This window comes from Apus apus, chromosome 1 (assembly GCF_020740795.1).
Source record: "Apus apus isolate bApuApu2 chromosome 1, bApuApu2.pri.cur, whole genome shotgun sequence".
NCBI lineage: Eukaryota > Metazoa > Chordata > Aves > Apodiformes > Apodidae > Apus > Apus apus.
In genome coordinates this window covers 192,272,907-192,290,320 of record NC_067282.1, presented here as the reverse complement: position 1 = coordinate 192,290,320, position 17,414 = coordinate 192,272,907, and the positions used below count along the sequence as shown (strand labels likewise).

Below are 17,414 nucleotides of genomic sequence, written 5' to 3'. Positions count from 1 at the left end.
AAACACAGAACACAAAAACACCACAACCAAAAAACCTCAACAAAACAACCAACTCCAAATTTCACTGGGTTCTCAGATTTTGTAACTACGTTTCTTCCTGTCTTGGCAATGAAGGTGACTTGAATATATAGTAATTGGTAGCCTCATTTGTTTTATGTAAGTTTGCAGGTGTCGTAGCCCATGAGGCAGCTAAGGCAGGTTCTTTACTTCTGTTAGTCTCCTGGTCATTTTTGCCTACGTTAACTTTCAGTTGTTACTCTGCCTGGTCAGAAGTGTTTGAAGAAAGTTCAATTAAGAAAAAACACACCACCACCAAAAAAAAAATAACTCTTAAGTGCAAGAAACAAGGCAGTCTTTTAGACCCACTTTGAAACACACTAAAACTGTTCTTCTTTAATTATGCAATTAGAGCATAAAATAAGACCCCTTTTTACATATTTATATGTAAAGCACCTATGACCATATTGATAAATATTCTTTAGAACCACTCTGTTGGCAGAGGTAAGAGCAGGAGTCAACCTGTTAGTTCCTCAGCACTTCTGTTTGCAACCAATTTAAAAAAAAAAAAGCCACAAGACTTGGCTGCCAGCCTACCTGGCTGATGTTTAACACTGCCACTCTGTCAGGGCTGGAGGGAAACCTGTTGTGAAACTGGAGTTGGTGTAGTGTAACGACCCATAACTTGTGATAGCTGATTTACCTGGACTTAAAAAGTTGATGGTTTCCTTTCAGTTATTGGGTAGGAATTAATAGAAAATGTTGACTTTTTCAGAGCATGAGAACTAAAGGGTAAGCTCATGTTTCCTTTAAGTTGTAGGTGAGGCCATTCAAGGTTCAACCCTACAAGTACACTGTTTGGTGACCAAATGAGCACTGTTACTTAAGCTGTAAGAGGGGCTTTTCTACCAGCTACTAAAAATATTCTGTACCTGCTTTTGCTTAGTAGGGTTTTCTTGCTGCATATTCTTGAAAGTAATATTTTTTTCCTTAATTTTATGCATAGCTAGTAGAGATGCAGTTCGACATTTGAGGTATTTGATACAAAAATGCTCACTGTTTCAATGAGAAAAGGAAGATGCCCAAATGGCTCATTGGCCTGGTTGCTTTCCAGTTCATTGTATTTGCTGACTCATTTAATGGGACCAAACCACAATTTCTGCTGTCTAGAGGGAGAATGTAGAACTGTAGAAGGTTTAGGCACTTAAGGGCATGCCAGATACTTGATGTGAATTGCCAGACTTCAGTAGTGAGATAAAATTTACAAAGTTAGACGAAGACTTAGTGCCAGTTCATACACTAATAATGTCTGGCAGATGCCACTTACATCACCCCAAGTATGATGACTTTATCAGTAAAAGGAGCAGATTTAAATCCACAGTGTTTTTCTGAAATCCTTTTTATAAGTACCCCATTTTTCACTGGAGGCTTGTTAGTTTTTTCTTGGCAGTCTAGCATTTTTTGGCAAGGAAGAGTGTTAAGATATATTGATCTCAAAACTGTCAGGCTTTTGTAGAGTTCAACTAAGATACTGCACTGTCGGATGGGAGGAGTACATTTATTATGCACTGTGTGTACTTCATTGCTAAGTCTGTGTTCTTGCAATTTTGACATTTTGGAAGGAGTTTGCATATGTTCATTATGCAGGTATTAAAGAAAGGGGTATTTTGCTTCAAATACGTAGTCACTTGTGGAAAACCTTATCTATATTAGGGTATAAAATGCATTCGTTTACTAATCTGTGGAGACAGCTGAGGTGCTGTGAGCATCACCTCTCCTGTACTTGTTTGGGTGTTTTGCCCTACTCAGTAAGAGGAGTGAGAGACTGGTAAAAACTGGTGTACGGCTAGGATTGTTGTTGTGACTTGTGTGATTCAAGCAGATTGTAATTTTGCACTACAACTAAAAACTTACAAATTATTCTTTTTAGCTTGCTATTTAAAACCAAAACACACTTCTGAAAGTGACTTCCAATGGGTATATTCTGATGGTCATCTATTAAAATGAGATGGAAATAGTTTCATATCATTATTTTGAATTACTAGAATAATTTTTGTTTTTAAAAAATACATGACAGAAGTTATGGCATTGTAACCTGTAACCAGGTTTCTCTTGAAAGTTACAGCAACTGGACTCTTGACAATGCAGAGCAGTATTCAAATCTACTTGACATTCAGTAAATCTGCCATAAAGTGAATCTTTCTCACCTCACAGGGCATGATGAATGATCTTATTTTTTAAATAATGAATTTAAATTATAATATTTTTGTCATTTGTAATATTTTGAAGTTCAGACCTTAAGATAATCACACACTTAAAATAAATGTATTTGAAATTAACAACTTTTAAATAAGGTAATTATTTCTTTTTGCATTTGTAAAGTAAAACTAATGAAAAAAATGTGACAGATAAATTGATTTTTCTACTACATAATGTAGAATTACCCAGTTTTAAAATGAACTGACTCAGTTTTCTGTGCTTTTTCTGCCTTTTTTTTTTGTTTGTTTGAACAGGGTTTGTGGATGCACTTAGATGTTTGCAATGAGCACTGTGGCTGGCATGCCCCAGTGTTTTGGATACCAATGCATAGGACTCCGTAGTAATCGAATTTATCAGAAACGAACGTCATGAGCATAGTGATCCCATTGGGAGTTGACACAGCAGATACTTCTTATTCGGAAATGGCTGCAGGCTCAGAGTAAGTATGTGAACTTAAGTATGTGAACTGAATAAAATTAAGTTTGTGAACTGAATAAAATTTGTCAGTTTTCTTACATTTTTAAAATTATTATTTTTTCCCTAGTGAGTATTTTTTTAATACAGTTGGAGAGAACTTAGGAGTCTCTTTAGTTTAATTGAATCTTTAATTACTGAAATTAATAACTGTCACTTTATTCTTAGGTCAGTTTCTTCCTCTTCAGGGCGAGCAAAGGAGAGTTTAACTGTTGTACAGATGCATATTTTTCTTGCTTATCAGAGAGAAATACAGATGCCGCCTAATGTGCTTTTCATACTTAAAATATTTTACCACTTCATTTTCCTTTTAACTACATGTAAAAACATATTTTTGATTTCTGATGTTAGAAAGGTAAATTATTTTGATGTGGTAAATTACAAGAAAATGGTAATGATTAGACAAGAAAAAGCTGAAGGCCTAGCTTAATTGTCTAATGCCATGTCTTCACAAAGTTGTTATACATTGAAAAGCTAGTAGAAATTCACTTGCTAATTATTCACTTCAGTTAGTAAATGTGGATAACTGTGTATAAAGGATTACAAAGAGCCAATGAAATCCTGAATTCGAGAAAGTCTTTCTTTGCTTGAAATAAGCATAGTGAATTTCTGGGGTTTGGGGTGGGGGGGTTTTGGTGGTTTTTGTTTGGTTTAGGGAAAGAGGTTATTTGGGGTTTTCTGGTGGATTTTTGTTTCTTTTTTTGTTTTTTTCTAATGGTATCTGAATCTGTAGATAAGCTGGAGTTTAGGTATTGTTGATCTGTTAGCAGAGATTTTTCCTATCAAACACTAGGTGTGTAGTGTCAACCTGGCTGTTGAATGCTAGCAGAGGAGAAATAACATTTTGGACAACTTGGTTCTTTGAGAGGTGAAAGGCCAAGGAAGTGTTGCAACTTTTGATCTCTGTATTTCAGAATAATATCTGGATAATTTTTTACCTCTTTGTTGCTTTTGCATTAGTAGAATATATGACAAGTTGTTTTTTCAAAAAGCTACGGATATCAGAAGGTACTATAGGTAGTGTTAAAGATGGAGACAGTTTGTGTAAGCCACAGTGAAGACTTCTTTGAACATAGGGGAAAAAAATAGCTCCTTTTTTACCTCTAACAAAAAATGTTAAATTAATAATGTGTATTAAATTGGGTTTTGTTGTTTTGTGGTTTTGTTTAATGACTTGAGATGCTGTTATTCTTTGCCTTCCTCTGGGCTTTTCTACAGTAATTTTAAAGACTTCCACAGTCATCTTTAGTTACCTCAAAAATGCACTTTATTGTTAAGATACTGAAACAATGGATTATACTACTTTTGCATACATGCTTGATATATTTAAAAAGTCAAAGAGAAACTTCTTAAGGTGGTCCTTCATTTAATAGGTGCATTGGGTAACTAACACGACTTTAAATAGCTTACACTCAGTCTTCGCTTGAGAGTGTGTGCTGAGTAATGTTACTCTTTTTTCAAGAAGCAAATGGCTTGACTTCCAGACTTCAAAAGAAATGTTAGGCAGTATGAGTGGAATTCTGGAGCAACTTTTTAAGGGGATGTTTCTCTCCTGCGCTTTCAGTTACATAGGAGAATATTCTAACTTTGTGCCATTTAACTGAAGAAAGCCAAGAATTTGCAGTTTGAAGCTTTTTGTCACTTTTCAAGTTTTGTTGATCTTGTATCAACGCTAGTTTCCTTGGTGCAGAATTTTTTTAACTTGAGTGACCTGTTCACAGCTCTTCTTATTATCTTTTCCTGTGGTTTTCTTGTATGTTTAGAGAAGGTCATGTTTCCTGAGGTTGCTGACATTCCTTGCAGACACAGCATGCCATGCTGAAATTAAAATAAATAAATATAGTTGTCATTATAAACAAAATAGAGTTCACATTGTGTTACTTGTTTGATACTGTGGCTTGTCGACCCAGTTAGGAACTGCTTTTCTTCAGATGCAAAGTGACCATTACCAGTTAGATTAATTCATGTAATCTCTGCCATACTTACACAGAAAAATCTGTAGTTGCATGATCGGCTTACGCCTGTTGAAAAGCCAGGTCACTGTCTAAAGAATTGTCACACAAAGGTATGACAGTTGTAAACCTTTTCTATCAGCATCTGTGTTTTTTAAATTTTTTTTGTACATTTACTTCCAGAGTAGCATGTTGAATATCAATTGTATTGACAGTAGTCATAGATTGGTTTGGGGTAAGTTCTGTGTTTTCCTAGGAGGGAGGAGTTGGAATTTCTTCACTGTGACTGACAGGTCTGATATTGCTTCATCAGTTGCTGAAGTATGAGCAAACACAAGAATGGAGGAATGGCAAACCTGATTTTATGTAGGAGAAGGTGCTTAGGAGAATACTCTTAGCTTAGTACTGAGAGATTCTTCCTTTTGATTCAAACTAAGGTATAAACCTGTTAAAAAGGTGGGTAGTTTCTGTGATTACGTAGTTTCACATATTTTAATAATGGTAGCAAATATCTATGAAAGGATTAATTCTTTGGAAGTCTTAAAAATTGAAATAGTTTGTTTCTCATGTTAACTTGTACATAAGTGAGCTCTCTGGTGGTGGATTGATCTTCGTAGTACCCTAATAGTCAGAACATGTATATACTTAGTCTTTAGTTGTAAAAGGCTTAGTAAAGATGAATGTGCGTGACTTCTTACTGCTAAAGACTTTTTAATAGTAAGTAGAGTCAGCCACTTTGAAGGTTCCAAATGTGCTTCCTGACTTGAGAGTGTTAATCTAGTTAGGGCATTAGTGTAAGCTACACGTTGGGCAATAGCTAGCATTGGTGTTACTGCTCTCCTGTTTTTAGTATCTGTGCATGTTTTTTAGGGAGGCCTGTGTAGTGAACCTAACAACCACAGAATATGGATCATTTTATTGAGTTCAATATCCAGGAGAAGATATGAACATTGTTGTAGACTTCAATAAATTAAAACCTACCCTCCCATTAGTGTTGAAACAGGGATTTTTTTTATTTTTTAAGTATTTCAGGGCAATGGGAAGCTTGCCGATTCCTACAGGCAGTAGTATCAGGCCAGCCTGTGCTTGTAGGACCTGCTATGAGATGTTTTGGTAGCAGAACCCACTCTTGTGTTAGAGGAGTAGTGCTCATTTCTTTGTTGTCCAGGTTGTGAAGCCCATCAAATGTGTTTGGTTAGATGAAGTGTCTTGAAATAGAAAATACTGTTTTTCGTACCAGCTATATCCTTTATCTGAGCTGACTTTCAGCCAGCCACTGCTCAAGTATGCTGGTGCAAAGGGAAAACAAACCTCAAGTCCTTGAAAATTAGACCTGTCAAATTGACCTATGGGTAGGTTGGTGCTGCTTAAGCATGCTTGAAAGCAAGAGGTTTTATTTAGGAGTTCTGACAAATGTTTTCAGGAATTACTGTTAGCTAAGTTTTCACAGCCTAATGCTTGGATACCCACCTGCCTCTGAAAATTTTAGTTTTAGTGAGATTGTCTTTTGCATTTTAATACCTGTGTTTTTAGAGAAGTGGTTGATGCACCCAAATTCTAAGGACTGTTTGTATTTTGGATATTAGTAAAAAAAGGCTTTGTTTTTATTTTTTAATTATTACATGGTCAGAAACGAAACAGTATTTAAAATGAATAGCACAGGGGAGATGGGACTTTTAAAAGAACAACTGACTAATGCTTGGGATGGTTGATAGTTGGTTCCCTTAATAGAGGTTAACTATAAGCTTGTAGAGACTTGAGTTTTTGTAAACGAGATGATCTCATGTGTTGCTTATTTAATTTCTCACTAATGCCATCTGCTGGCAACCTGCGGAATATTTTCAGTTTCCATTGTACTTCAAAGCATGAGCAGTAGTATGTGACCCAGAACATGAATTGTTTCACTTGCAGAATGAAAATTACTTGAGGGCTTTTCAAAAATATGGTTATCTTTGCTTTTGTTATTCGTTTGACAAAATACTGTGTTCCTGTTTCAAGTTACAGGAATATCTTAAGTCGTTGCAGCCCAGCAGCATGGGGGAAGCTTTTTTTTATGGTGCATTTGATTTTTGTTCCATGTGAATATTTTGCACAGTTTTGAATTGCTAACCACAACACTTAACAAATATATAGGACATTTTAGCAAAATGTCATCTTCAGTTCATCATGGTAATATTTGTTTATTTTAGAGCTTAATATGAGGATTTTGGTGTAACTTCAGATGTATTATAATACAAACATTTTAGTTTTGATGGAAACTAAAAATATGGCAAATACCTCCTGTAGGCACTAAGGGTGCATTTGTTTGAGGTGAGGCTGAGAAATGTGTTTTGTTCAGAAGATTGACAAGCTTGGTAGCTGAGTCTGTTACAGAACTGGCTTATGTTCAAAAACACAAGCAAGGCAAACCTCATAGTGTCCTTTCAGATCTGAATGCTTAAACTTTTTCTTCCTGAAAACTTGGTTTTTAGAATTCCTACAAGAATGGCCAACGATTCAGTTAGGGGAGCTATCTATAATACAATAGTTACTGCCTTGCTACCTGAGCCCTGCTACTTTAGTATTTTTTTAATGGATTTTTAAATTAAGTGGTATATCTCACTTTAATTGTCTGTACAATTAAATATTTTCCTCAAGAGGTATTCCATCACAAAAATCTCCAGTTCCAAGATGCCTGTTTGAGAAGGCAGCCTTGGCCTTTGCCCAAATCATATTATAGAGAATGTGTTTTCTGTTTAAGGTCAGGGTCATGTACAAGGTGGGCAGAAGAGAGGGTAACAAGGAATTTGGCAAAGGGCACATTAAAGTGTTGGCAGACCTACTGGCCCAAGTTAGAATTGCCACTACCTCCTTCCCATGTTTCTTTGGTCTTTTTCACATTTGTTCCCCATCCCAGTCTAGCATTTGAGTGCTTAAGTGGAACAGTAACAGTTACATTCAAAGCTCTGGTGCGCATCTGTTATAATTTAATGAAGTATTTGTGGCCCCCATGGATAAGCAGTTGAAAAAAGCTTTGGTGAAAATTCATCTGCTCTAATTTTAAATATATGTTAAAATTCTTAATACAAAGATTTAATTGCCTTTTTGTCTTACCTGCTTTTCTCTCATCCTTTTTCTGACTTTCCTTGCTCAAGTAAAGTGATTTTTTTCCTTTTTAACCCTGTGATCTGTTCTATGAGTATTAAAATAGTTGGAGATAAATGCATTTTTTTACTGTATTTTGTTTTTGGAAGCTTAATACTTCTGTTTTCCAGATCTGTTATGCCTCTAAATATTAAACTTGGTTCTCTTAAATGGTTTATATATTGCTAGTGTAGGTAGAAATGGATTTTGGGAGTAGGGTCTATTGTCTTGCCTTGTATTTTGCAGTTGATTAAATAGGCATTACCTCTCTTTTTAGGACATTTCCATTCTGTTATCTTTCATTGAATGCTCCCATGTTGAAGTAGCTGGTGTTTGGGTCATGGTAATATTTATTTTTAACAAAGGAAACTCTGCAAAATTAGATGTGGCATTGCTGAGAGATAGATTGTACCTGAATTCCCTTCATGTCCTATATCAGTAAGCCTTCCTGCTCTGAAAACAGAATTTTTCATATGCTGAAGCAAACAAGGCCTAGGTTGGGCACTAAACACAAACCTGCTAAGTGTAAGAGTGCTGCTGCTTTTCCCATTCAATAAATGTACAAAGATAGCTGTAGAAGCAATACAGGGGTTGAGACCCTCTTGGACTGGAGAAAGATAATTTTGGTGCTCGCAGTGATGGATGGGTAGTCAATGCCTCATCATTAGCATTTTGATTTGCTAGAAGGATTAACTGGATTACATTAATAGTGTGTGGTTACTGCACCAATTCATTGTTCAGTAAATAAGTAAAGGCAAATCTGTTGGAAATGCAGAACTTTTCCAACTTTTGTCTTTTTTTTTTTTAATCACAGCTTTGATGAACCTGGCAAATTCTGAGCTTCCTCTAGAAGATAATTTCAACAAACTCTGAATAAAAGTATTTTCAAGTTGAGAAGTGTAAGAGAGTAAATGAGGATTTTTCTGGGTTTATGAAGTAATGAAGGGCAAGTGTTGTCAAGAGTTGTTTCTTTGTTTCATGATAGTCAGAATTTGTATTTCTAATGTTTAGGCTTCACTTGATTCGTGCACTTGTGTTCACTTGCTTTCAAAAAAAATGCAGTTGATGGCTGCTAGAGACACTAATGTTTAAAAAAAAAAAGTTTTTTTGTTTTTTTTTCTTTGGACTTCTCATAGTTTAGGCCCAACTGGCATGGCAGCCAAGTACCATGCAGCTGCTTGCTCGCTCCCTCACTTCAGCCCTCACCCTGGTGGGAGGGGGAGGAGAAAATACAACAAAAAGCTCCTGGGTCGAGACATGGACAGGGAGGGTTCACTCACCAGTTACAGTCATTGGTAAAACAGACTCGACTTGGGGGAAATAAAAGATCAACTCAATTTGACACAAATCAAATGAGAGTAGCATGAGAGGTGAAACCAGATCTTAAAAGCACCTTCTCTCACCCCTCCCTTCTTCAGACGCTCCAATTACTTTGCTGCTGATTTCTCTACCTCATCCCCACCTTTGAGCAGTGCAGGGGAATGGGGGTTGTGATCAGTTGATCACTTGAAATTTCTGCTTCTCCTTCTTCAGGAGGAGGACTCCTCACACTGACCCTGCTCCAGTGTGGGGTCCCTCCCACAAGACACAATCCTTCATGAACTTGTCCCATCTGAGTTCTTTCCATAGGCTGTGGTTCCTCACAAGCTGCTCCAGAGTGGGGGTCTCCTACAGAGTGCAGTCCCCCAGGAACAGGCTACTCCATTACAGGCTTCCCACAGCGTCACAGCCTTCTTCAGACACATCCACCTGCCCTGATATGGGCTCCTTCACACGCTGCAGGTCCACATCTGCTCCATCATGGTTCTTAATGGGCTGCAGGTGAACAGCCTGCCATTTCATCACAAGCTGCAGGGGAATCTCTGCTCTGGTGCATCTCTTCCCCCTCCTTTTTCACTGACCTTGGTGTCTGCTTAGGTGTTTCTCTCAACCCGCTTCTCTCTTTGCGGCAGGCCTCCTTGCACTTTCTTTTCTCCTTTTTAAAATCTGTTAATCTCAGAAGTGCATCCACCATCACTGATTGGCTTAGACTCGGCCAGAGGCAAGTCTGACTTGGAGCTGGGGAAGCTTCTAGAAGGTTCTCACAGGAGTCACCCCTGCAGCCTCTGCCCTGCTACCAGAGCCCTGCCACACAGACCCAACATAAGACTAGAAGTTAGTCTTCACCCAGTTGTCCTTTTAACTAGTGTTTCTTTTAAAACAAATTTTATCATGTAGTAACCTCATGTAGGTAAAAGCTAATAAGAAGAAATGGGCCACCAAAAATGTTAGTAGGGCACTTTCAAGTACATGTGAAAATATGGTATGTTGTTTCTGGGAAGCTAATGATTAATTAGATTCTTACCAAAAATGCTACCAACAAATGTAAGTTGCTGGTGTCCTTTTAAATCAAACTAGTACCACTTCATGGCATAAAAAAAATAGAATTCTATTGCTTTAATGTCTAAGGAAACAGACCTGGTATGTATCTTAAGGTTCAGGAATACCATATTTGTCCTGCCTTTCAATGTAAAAAAACCACCAAAATAAACAATAAACAGAAAAGCCCCAGAATTTCAGGTAACTCAGTTTGTTTGAAGTTTATCTTAGTGTGCAATGAAAAAGCTGCAAGTTACTGACTAAAGGTGTGTCAGTCACGAGAGTATGTATGTTTGCATGCACACATGAGTGTAACTGCTGAGGAAGAGTAAGGAAGGTTAATTTATTGTGCTCAAAAACACTTCCTATGTTAGGGTCGCTTTAGGTTTGTTGTCTTTCATGTTGTGGTTCAGTGCATATAACTATATTAACTGCCTTTCACTTCAAAACCTCCTCTCGCAAGTTTTACCGTTTGTGGTTTTTTTTTTTTTTTTTTCTTTCTTTCTTTCTCTTTAAACCGATAACCGGCCGTTTTTATGTAGCCGTGCCCTGCGGAGGATTCCCAGGTGGAAGCCGTCAGTGCTGCTGCCCGGGCTCCCGGTCGCTGCGGGGCGCTGCGCGGGGCGCTGCACGGGCCCCACCGCCAGGTGTCGCCGCGGAGCCGGGCTGGGCTGGCGGCCCGGGGCGCTGCCTCGGCCGGTGGTCGCCGTGCAGCTGAAGTTCCTTCTGCAGCTCCTGGCGCAGCTCCCTAGACTTAGGTGTACAGGCTGATGACTCCCTGGCAAACTGTGTAACACGCTTTTCTGTCCTGGATTTCCAGGTTGTGTCACGTGGTTCAGCATGCACTTTTTTTGAGAAAAAGTCTATAGCTCTACACAGGCATAGGTTTTCTGCCATTCTAGAAATTAAGTTGTAAATGAAAGAGGGGGTTCAGTTGCCTTTTTTCTTTTTTTGGGTGGGGGAGGTGGGCAGTTGGGGGGATCTGTGAGTTTGTTTTCACACCCCCTCTCCTCTTTTTGTATGCTCCTTTAAACAGGAACAGCAGGCAAATAATGAGAAGTTGTGCAATAACTACATGAAACGTATAAGTTACATATTAATTATATTAATAACTCTTCTCTCTTTTGCCTTGCAGACCAGAATCTGTAGAAGCTAGCCCTGTGGTAGTTGAAAAATCGAACAGTTATCCGCACCAGTTGTATACCAGCAGCTCGCATTCACACAGTTATATTGGTTTGCCCTATGCAGTAAGTTTCCTCCTCAGTATTCTGTATAAAAGAGATTATGTAAAATCCGATGGTTTAAACTGGAAAAACCCTCATTCATACTTAAATTTTTATATTTTGATGGCAGTTGGGCAAGCTGACTGAAGATGATTGCTAAGCAGAATATATAAAGTAGTACACTTTTATGTAAAACATAGTTGAGAAGGTAAAAATAAGGAACGAGCAATGACAAAAACAAAACTGTAAACTATTATTAAAAACCAGTAAGTCTCTGAAGTTCTTAACCGAGTGAATTCCTACACTTTTCTCTTAAATAACCATCAGTGTATGCCCATCTAAGAGCTATAACTTGTCTTTTCTCAAAAATCTAGGACCATAACTATGGTGCTCGGCCTCCTCCAACGCCTCCAGCTTCTCCTCCTCCGTCAGTGCTAATAAGCAAGAATGAAGCAGGCATATTTACCACTCCCAACTTTGATGAAACCTCTAGTGCTACTACCATCAGTACATCAGAGGATGGAAGCTATGGAACTGATATTACCAGATGCATTTGTGGCTTTACACATGATGATGGATATATGATCTGTTGTGACAAATGCAGGTAATGAATATTAAATGAATTTAAAAGGTTAAAAATTAAACCTTACAGTTCAAGCTGCACTGGTGTTTTAATTATGTTGTCATAGGAAACTTCATTCCATCAAAACAGTGTTTTAAGGTATTCTGGCTTTCTAATAAGCAGAGTTGGTCAAGGCCAGTGTGTTATTTTATGCTTTAGTCTGTCATGACTGTTCGTATTAATTAGTTCATGCCTTCACTTATTTTTATGGCTGATTAAAACATTAAACTCCATTCTTCTGTCTGCTTACACAACAAGCTTGTCAGTAATTTTTAATGGCCCTTGATTGATAACTTTTTCCCTTATTTTGAAGTGTGTTTAGATGTTCTTTCAGCAGTGGAGCTGTAGGCTTTTCACCAGTTAGGTACAGTCTGCTCCCTTTGAAGAAGATATTCTCTGTGAGGATTTGGAGAGAGTTGTGATAAATTCACAAGTGGGAAGATAACAATTTCTGTGTCCCAGTTCCTTCTAGCAATGTGGGGATGAGAATGAACTACTGTCCCAGGTTAGCCTTCAGTCTGGCTGCCTTCAGCCTCACTTCTCTAACTGTGGGAAGAAGTTGAAACTCTTTCTGTGCTGCACAACAGTGCTACCAGTCATGTGGAGTGTGTGTGTAAAAACATACATTTATATGTTCTATTAAAACTAATAAACAGAGACGTGTTTTTATATTTATAGATAAAATATATATATTAATAAAAGGAAAACAAAAAAAAAAGTTTAAAAATAAAACTTCCTGTTACTATGTAAAGCGTAAGCCTTGTTGCTGAGGGTATTGGTCTCTATTGTGTTCTTTACTGTGACGATTTACCGTTTTTTATTTCCAGTGCTAGAGAAAAATTTCCAGGAGGGAAAATGAGTCTAAAGAAGGAGAGAGACACCAGGAGACAGCCACAAGATTGGAATTACAGTGATCAGTGGAATAGAAAATCAGCTAGCAGAGTGGTGGCGAAGACAGTGATTGATATGTAGTTTTAGGCAGTACTCAATCTGAGTAAAGATCATGATGGGAAAAAAGAGCTCTCTGTGTATATTATGTACACAATTTTTAAAGTTTTATTTCAAATTAAAAGGGTGTTTTTCGTTTTTTTTGGTTCTTTCAGCGTCTGGCAGCACATTGACTGCATGGGGATTGACAGGCAGCATATTCCTGACATATATCTGTGTGAACGTTGTCAACCAAGGTGAGTAGTTTTATTGATTTTGAACTCTAAAATACCTAAAATAAAAAGAGGAGGTACTGAAACAAGCAGATAAAACGCAGGCCATGTAGCACAATCCTGACGGTTTGTGTTAAAGGAGCTACATTTCTGATGCAGGTGATCTTGCTGGTCTCCATTCCCTCTCTTCACTGTAGTCATTGTTTCACCTCATTCAGCAGCAGGGATAAACCCTTGAAATGCTTTTTGAAATTGCAGTAGTTCCTGGACCCTTTCTTAAGCTGACTGAGACATAGATGATCCACTCCATATAGTGTATCATGGCTGTCATACCTTGAGAACCCTTAACCAGCAGTGTTTTCAGGCCAGCTGCCCCATCAGTATTTTTGAGTGTCTTTTATTGTAATGGCCTTGTTCCAGTGTGCTGCAACGCTCACTTGGAGGGTTTCTTATTCTGGTGAGTATTTGTATGCCACCCCCCCAAAACCTGAAGTTGTATGACATGACAAGGAGGGTGTTTTGTTCTGACTGTGTGATAGTTAGATTATACCTGACTGTCATCATAGTTGTCCTGTAATGTAAAGCATAAAATGTTACATTGCAGATTTTTAATCAGTGAAAATAAGACTTACCTATAAATTATTCTTTTATTTCTGAGAAATGGTTTGGACCTTGTTGTTGTAGGATACTTGTTTTGTATTGTATTGTGGCAATAGTTTTGAATAATCTGCAGGAAAATGTTTTAATGCCTTGACCAACTGCCAGTCTTTCTTCTGAGCTATCAGGTTTTGTTATAGTTCAAGTGATTTGGAAACCTTCGTGTGTGCTATGCATTAAAATGGAATGGAACAGTGCACAACTGGTGTTTTTTCTAAGTATCTTAACATTAGTGTTCTGTAGTAGTCAATGGAAAACAGTAACCATAAAAAGGTCTGGTTTAATACTTAATGTATTTGATGCATAAGTTTAAGGAATGGCATAAATGTTTTTTATTTCAGGAGTTTAGATAAAGAAAGGGCAGTGCTGCTGCAACGAAGGAAAAGGGAAAATATGTCAGGTGAGTAAACCTTAAAGATTTTTCCTTACTAAGGGTTATAAAGTAAGTATGTATCAACTGTATAAACTTGAGAGTGTATACACAGTTCCTGTAACTTCAGCATACAGGGTTCTGTTTATCAAGGCCTTTTACTTGACTTTGCCATTGTTAAGATAACATTGTGTCAGAGTTGTTGCAGTTATGTGTTTTATTAAAGGTTGTCACCAGTGTCTTTTTTTCTTGCCATTGTGGAATAATTCAATCTGAATATTACTTCATAATAATTAATGTAGCTTTTATAATAACTAACATACTTTGATTAAGCTACTGAAGATAAGATGGAAAAGGTTTGAGTTTCTTCTGTAATGAAGGAATTGCTAAGTTGTCTTTATTTTTGGACAATGATTATTTTGCAGTTCTGTCCTTTTTTCCATCATAGTATAAACTACTCAAATCCTCATACTAACTAATCTCTTAAAACTGTATCATTGCAAGTGATACTCCTGTCTCTCTAAGAATTACATAATTGAGATTTAAAACAGCATAGTTTTGAAAGAGAATTCTAATTCTCATTTGCTGTAGATTTGAGTGTGCTTATTGGTATGTTTTCAGTTTGTTTTGATGACGAGAAAAATTACTGATCTTAGGTAGTACAATCTTAAAGCGTTTTGAGGAGTTTTTTTTTCATCCTTTGATAACTTGAGGCTTGTAGTGCAAGTACTTATTTCAGTATCTATGTATTTTATGAAATTAGCTCTCCTATCATTTGAAGACTTGCAAAACTCAGCTGGCCTAACTTATCAGGAGTTCTGCCCAGGCTTTACTGGGTGGCGTAGTTGATATGCCAGAGGGACAAGATGCCACCCAGAGAGACCTGGACAAGCTGGAGAGGTGGGCCCAGGTGAACCTCATGAGGTTCAACAAATACAAGTGCAGGGTCCTGCACCCGGGCAACTAGAGATACGAATACAGGCTGGGGAAAGACATGCTAGAGAGCAGCCCTGTGGAAAAAGACCTGGGGGCACCAGTGGATCAAAAGCTGGATATGAGCCCCCAATTTGCAATTGCAGCCCAGAAGGCCAACTGCATTCTGGGCTGCATCAGAAGAAGTGGGGCTAGCAGATAAGAGAGGTGATTCTGCCCCTCTATTCTGCCCTGGTGAGACCGCAGTTGGAGTGCTGTGTCTAGCTCCGGAGTTCCCAACACAAGAAGGATGTGGACCTGTTGGAGTGTGTCCAGAGAAGGGCAATGAAAATGATCAGAGGGCTGGAGCACCTCTCTTAGGAAGACAGGCTGAGTGAGCTAGGGTTGTTCAGCCTGAAGAAGAGAAGACTCTGGAGGAACCTTAGAGAGACCTTCCGGTCCCTGAAAGGGGCCTGTAGGAAGGCTGGGGAAGACTTGTTCACAAGGGCATGTAATGACAGGACAAGGGGTAATGGTTTTAAGCTAGAAAAGGGTAGATTTAGGTTGGACATCAGGAAAAAGTTCTTTAGTATGAGGGTGGTGGATCACTGGAACAGGTTGCCTAGAGAGGTGGTGGAGGTCCCATCCCTGGAGCCATTCAAGGTGAGGCTTGATGGGGCTCTGAGCAATCTGTTCTAGTTGGAGATGTCCCTTCTTATTTTGAGACTTAGATGACTTTTTGAGGTCTCTTTCAACCCCAGGCATTCTGTGATTGTATGATTACCAAAATGTGTTGTGGATTTCTTGATTGACAGGTGATATTTCCAGGGTCTGTGACAAAAGTCATAATTCAGAGGAAGTAATCCTCCTCAATTTAACATACTACTTTCAAATCATGTCTCTGAAGTACTGGGGTATATACAAGTGTGTGTATTTAAGATTTCTTTATAAAATATGATGTAGAAAAGGTCCTGCTGCCTATCTCAAGTACCTTCAGAAAATTCTGAAGTGTGTGTGGCTCAATAGTGCGTGGTGTAACTGATACTTTTTGCTGCCTTAAGTCCCTTAAAGTTATTAAGTACTTACTTAGAACACCACAGTTATTCTCTGTTTTGTCTGTTTTCGTTTGAACAAAACTAAACTTACTTTGCAAAGTTTTGGTTGACCTGCTAGAGAGTACGTGTTTGGGTTTTTTTAGAATTTAAGATTAATTTTTGCTGTTTCTATTAAAATAATAGAACAAGTAGACTTAAAATTAATTTGAAGCTAATGAGTTGTGTAAGGGGTGTGGTGATACTATAAGGATGAACTTGAATTTAGATGTAGGATAGGGGAAGTTAATGGTCTGGCAAATCAGTTCATTGGATTTGTAGCCACACTATCTGGCCTTTTACTAAATTTAAGGTAAGAGAGAGGTCAAAGGCTGAAGAGATGGCACCTTTGAAGTTAAGTGCTCAGACCTCCTTAATCCTGATGAGTCTTTCAGATTTGCTCCATGCATTCAATAAGGAAAAAAAAAGGTAAATCTTGAGTATCAGAATGGAGTAAAGACAAAGATCAGTTCTAATCCTGTTGAGTCTAAGACTCAGTTGAAGTGCAGGATGAGTTCCTGTGATTTGATGCATGGCTTGAAATGAATGTGTGCTTGCATCTCTAGTTAATTTTCATTTAGCTGGTACGTTAGCTTAGCTAAATGCATTATTTGTATGTTGACTGATTTTACATGGTTCAGTTAGACTTTAAGTGATTCTGGTTATGAACTGTATACCATGAGACCTCAGTAAATATTGGCCAATTTTCATAGGTGGTTCCAAGTAGGAAAAGCAGAAGTGGCGTCAATTTGAATGTATGTGTTAAACATATTAAGTATTCAGCAGCAGCAGAATGTTACAAGTAACTTACTTATTATTACTAAGTTACAGGTTTTTGCTTAAAGGTAAGATTGGGTTATTTAGATGTTCTTTGAGTAAGTGTGTGTGTGTGTGTATATATATAGGGCTTATTTTTTTCGGCTTGTTGTTTAGATATGAGAATACAGTGTAATGGTTTTTATTTTCTTTAGTCCAGGTATGGGGCCTGTGTGGTTGTATGTGGCATGGTGGTGGTTTTGTTGTTCTGGAATAAAAGTGTAATTCTCATGCAGCTTCCTGTGGATTGGATTGCTTACTATGGCTCAGTGGAGTAAGCACCTTGGTTAAGCCTCTGGTTTATTGTATGCAGGACGCTTTGGGTTTTTTTTTTCTTTGTTTTTTAAAGAAACTTATAAAGATGTGTAACTTGTTCAAGGATGTTGCTTCAAGCTGTCTA

General features: G+C 37.9%; 1 protein-coding gene across 6 annotated transcripts in view; it reads left to right on the top strand.

Moving 5' to 3' along the window:
- The window catches only part of KMT2E (lysine methyltransferase 2E (inactive)), a 60,854-nt gene that overhangs the window by 14,657 nt on the left and 28,783 nt on the right, over window positions 1–17,414 (top strand). For all 6 annotated transcript variants that reach the window (XM_051644107.1, XM_051644109.1, XM_051644105.1 and 3 more), the window contains 5 exons: window positions 2,511–2,695; window positions 11,299–11,410; window positions 11,761–11,990; window positions 13,112–13,192; window positions 14,167–14,225. In XM_051644107.1, the coding sequence (XP_051500067.1) occupies window positions 2,625–2,695; window positions 11,299–11,410; window positions 11,761–11,990; window positions 13,112–13,192; window positions 14,167–14,225 (553 nt within the window). In that variant the 5' untranslated portion in view covers window positions 2,511–2,624. The remainder of the gene's footprint in view (window positions 1–2,510; window positions 2,696–11,298; window positions 11,411–11,760; window positions 11,991–13,111; window positions 13,193–14,166; window positions 14,226–17,414) is intronic.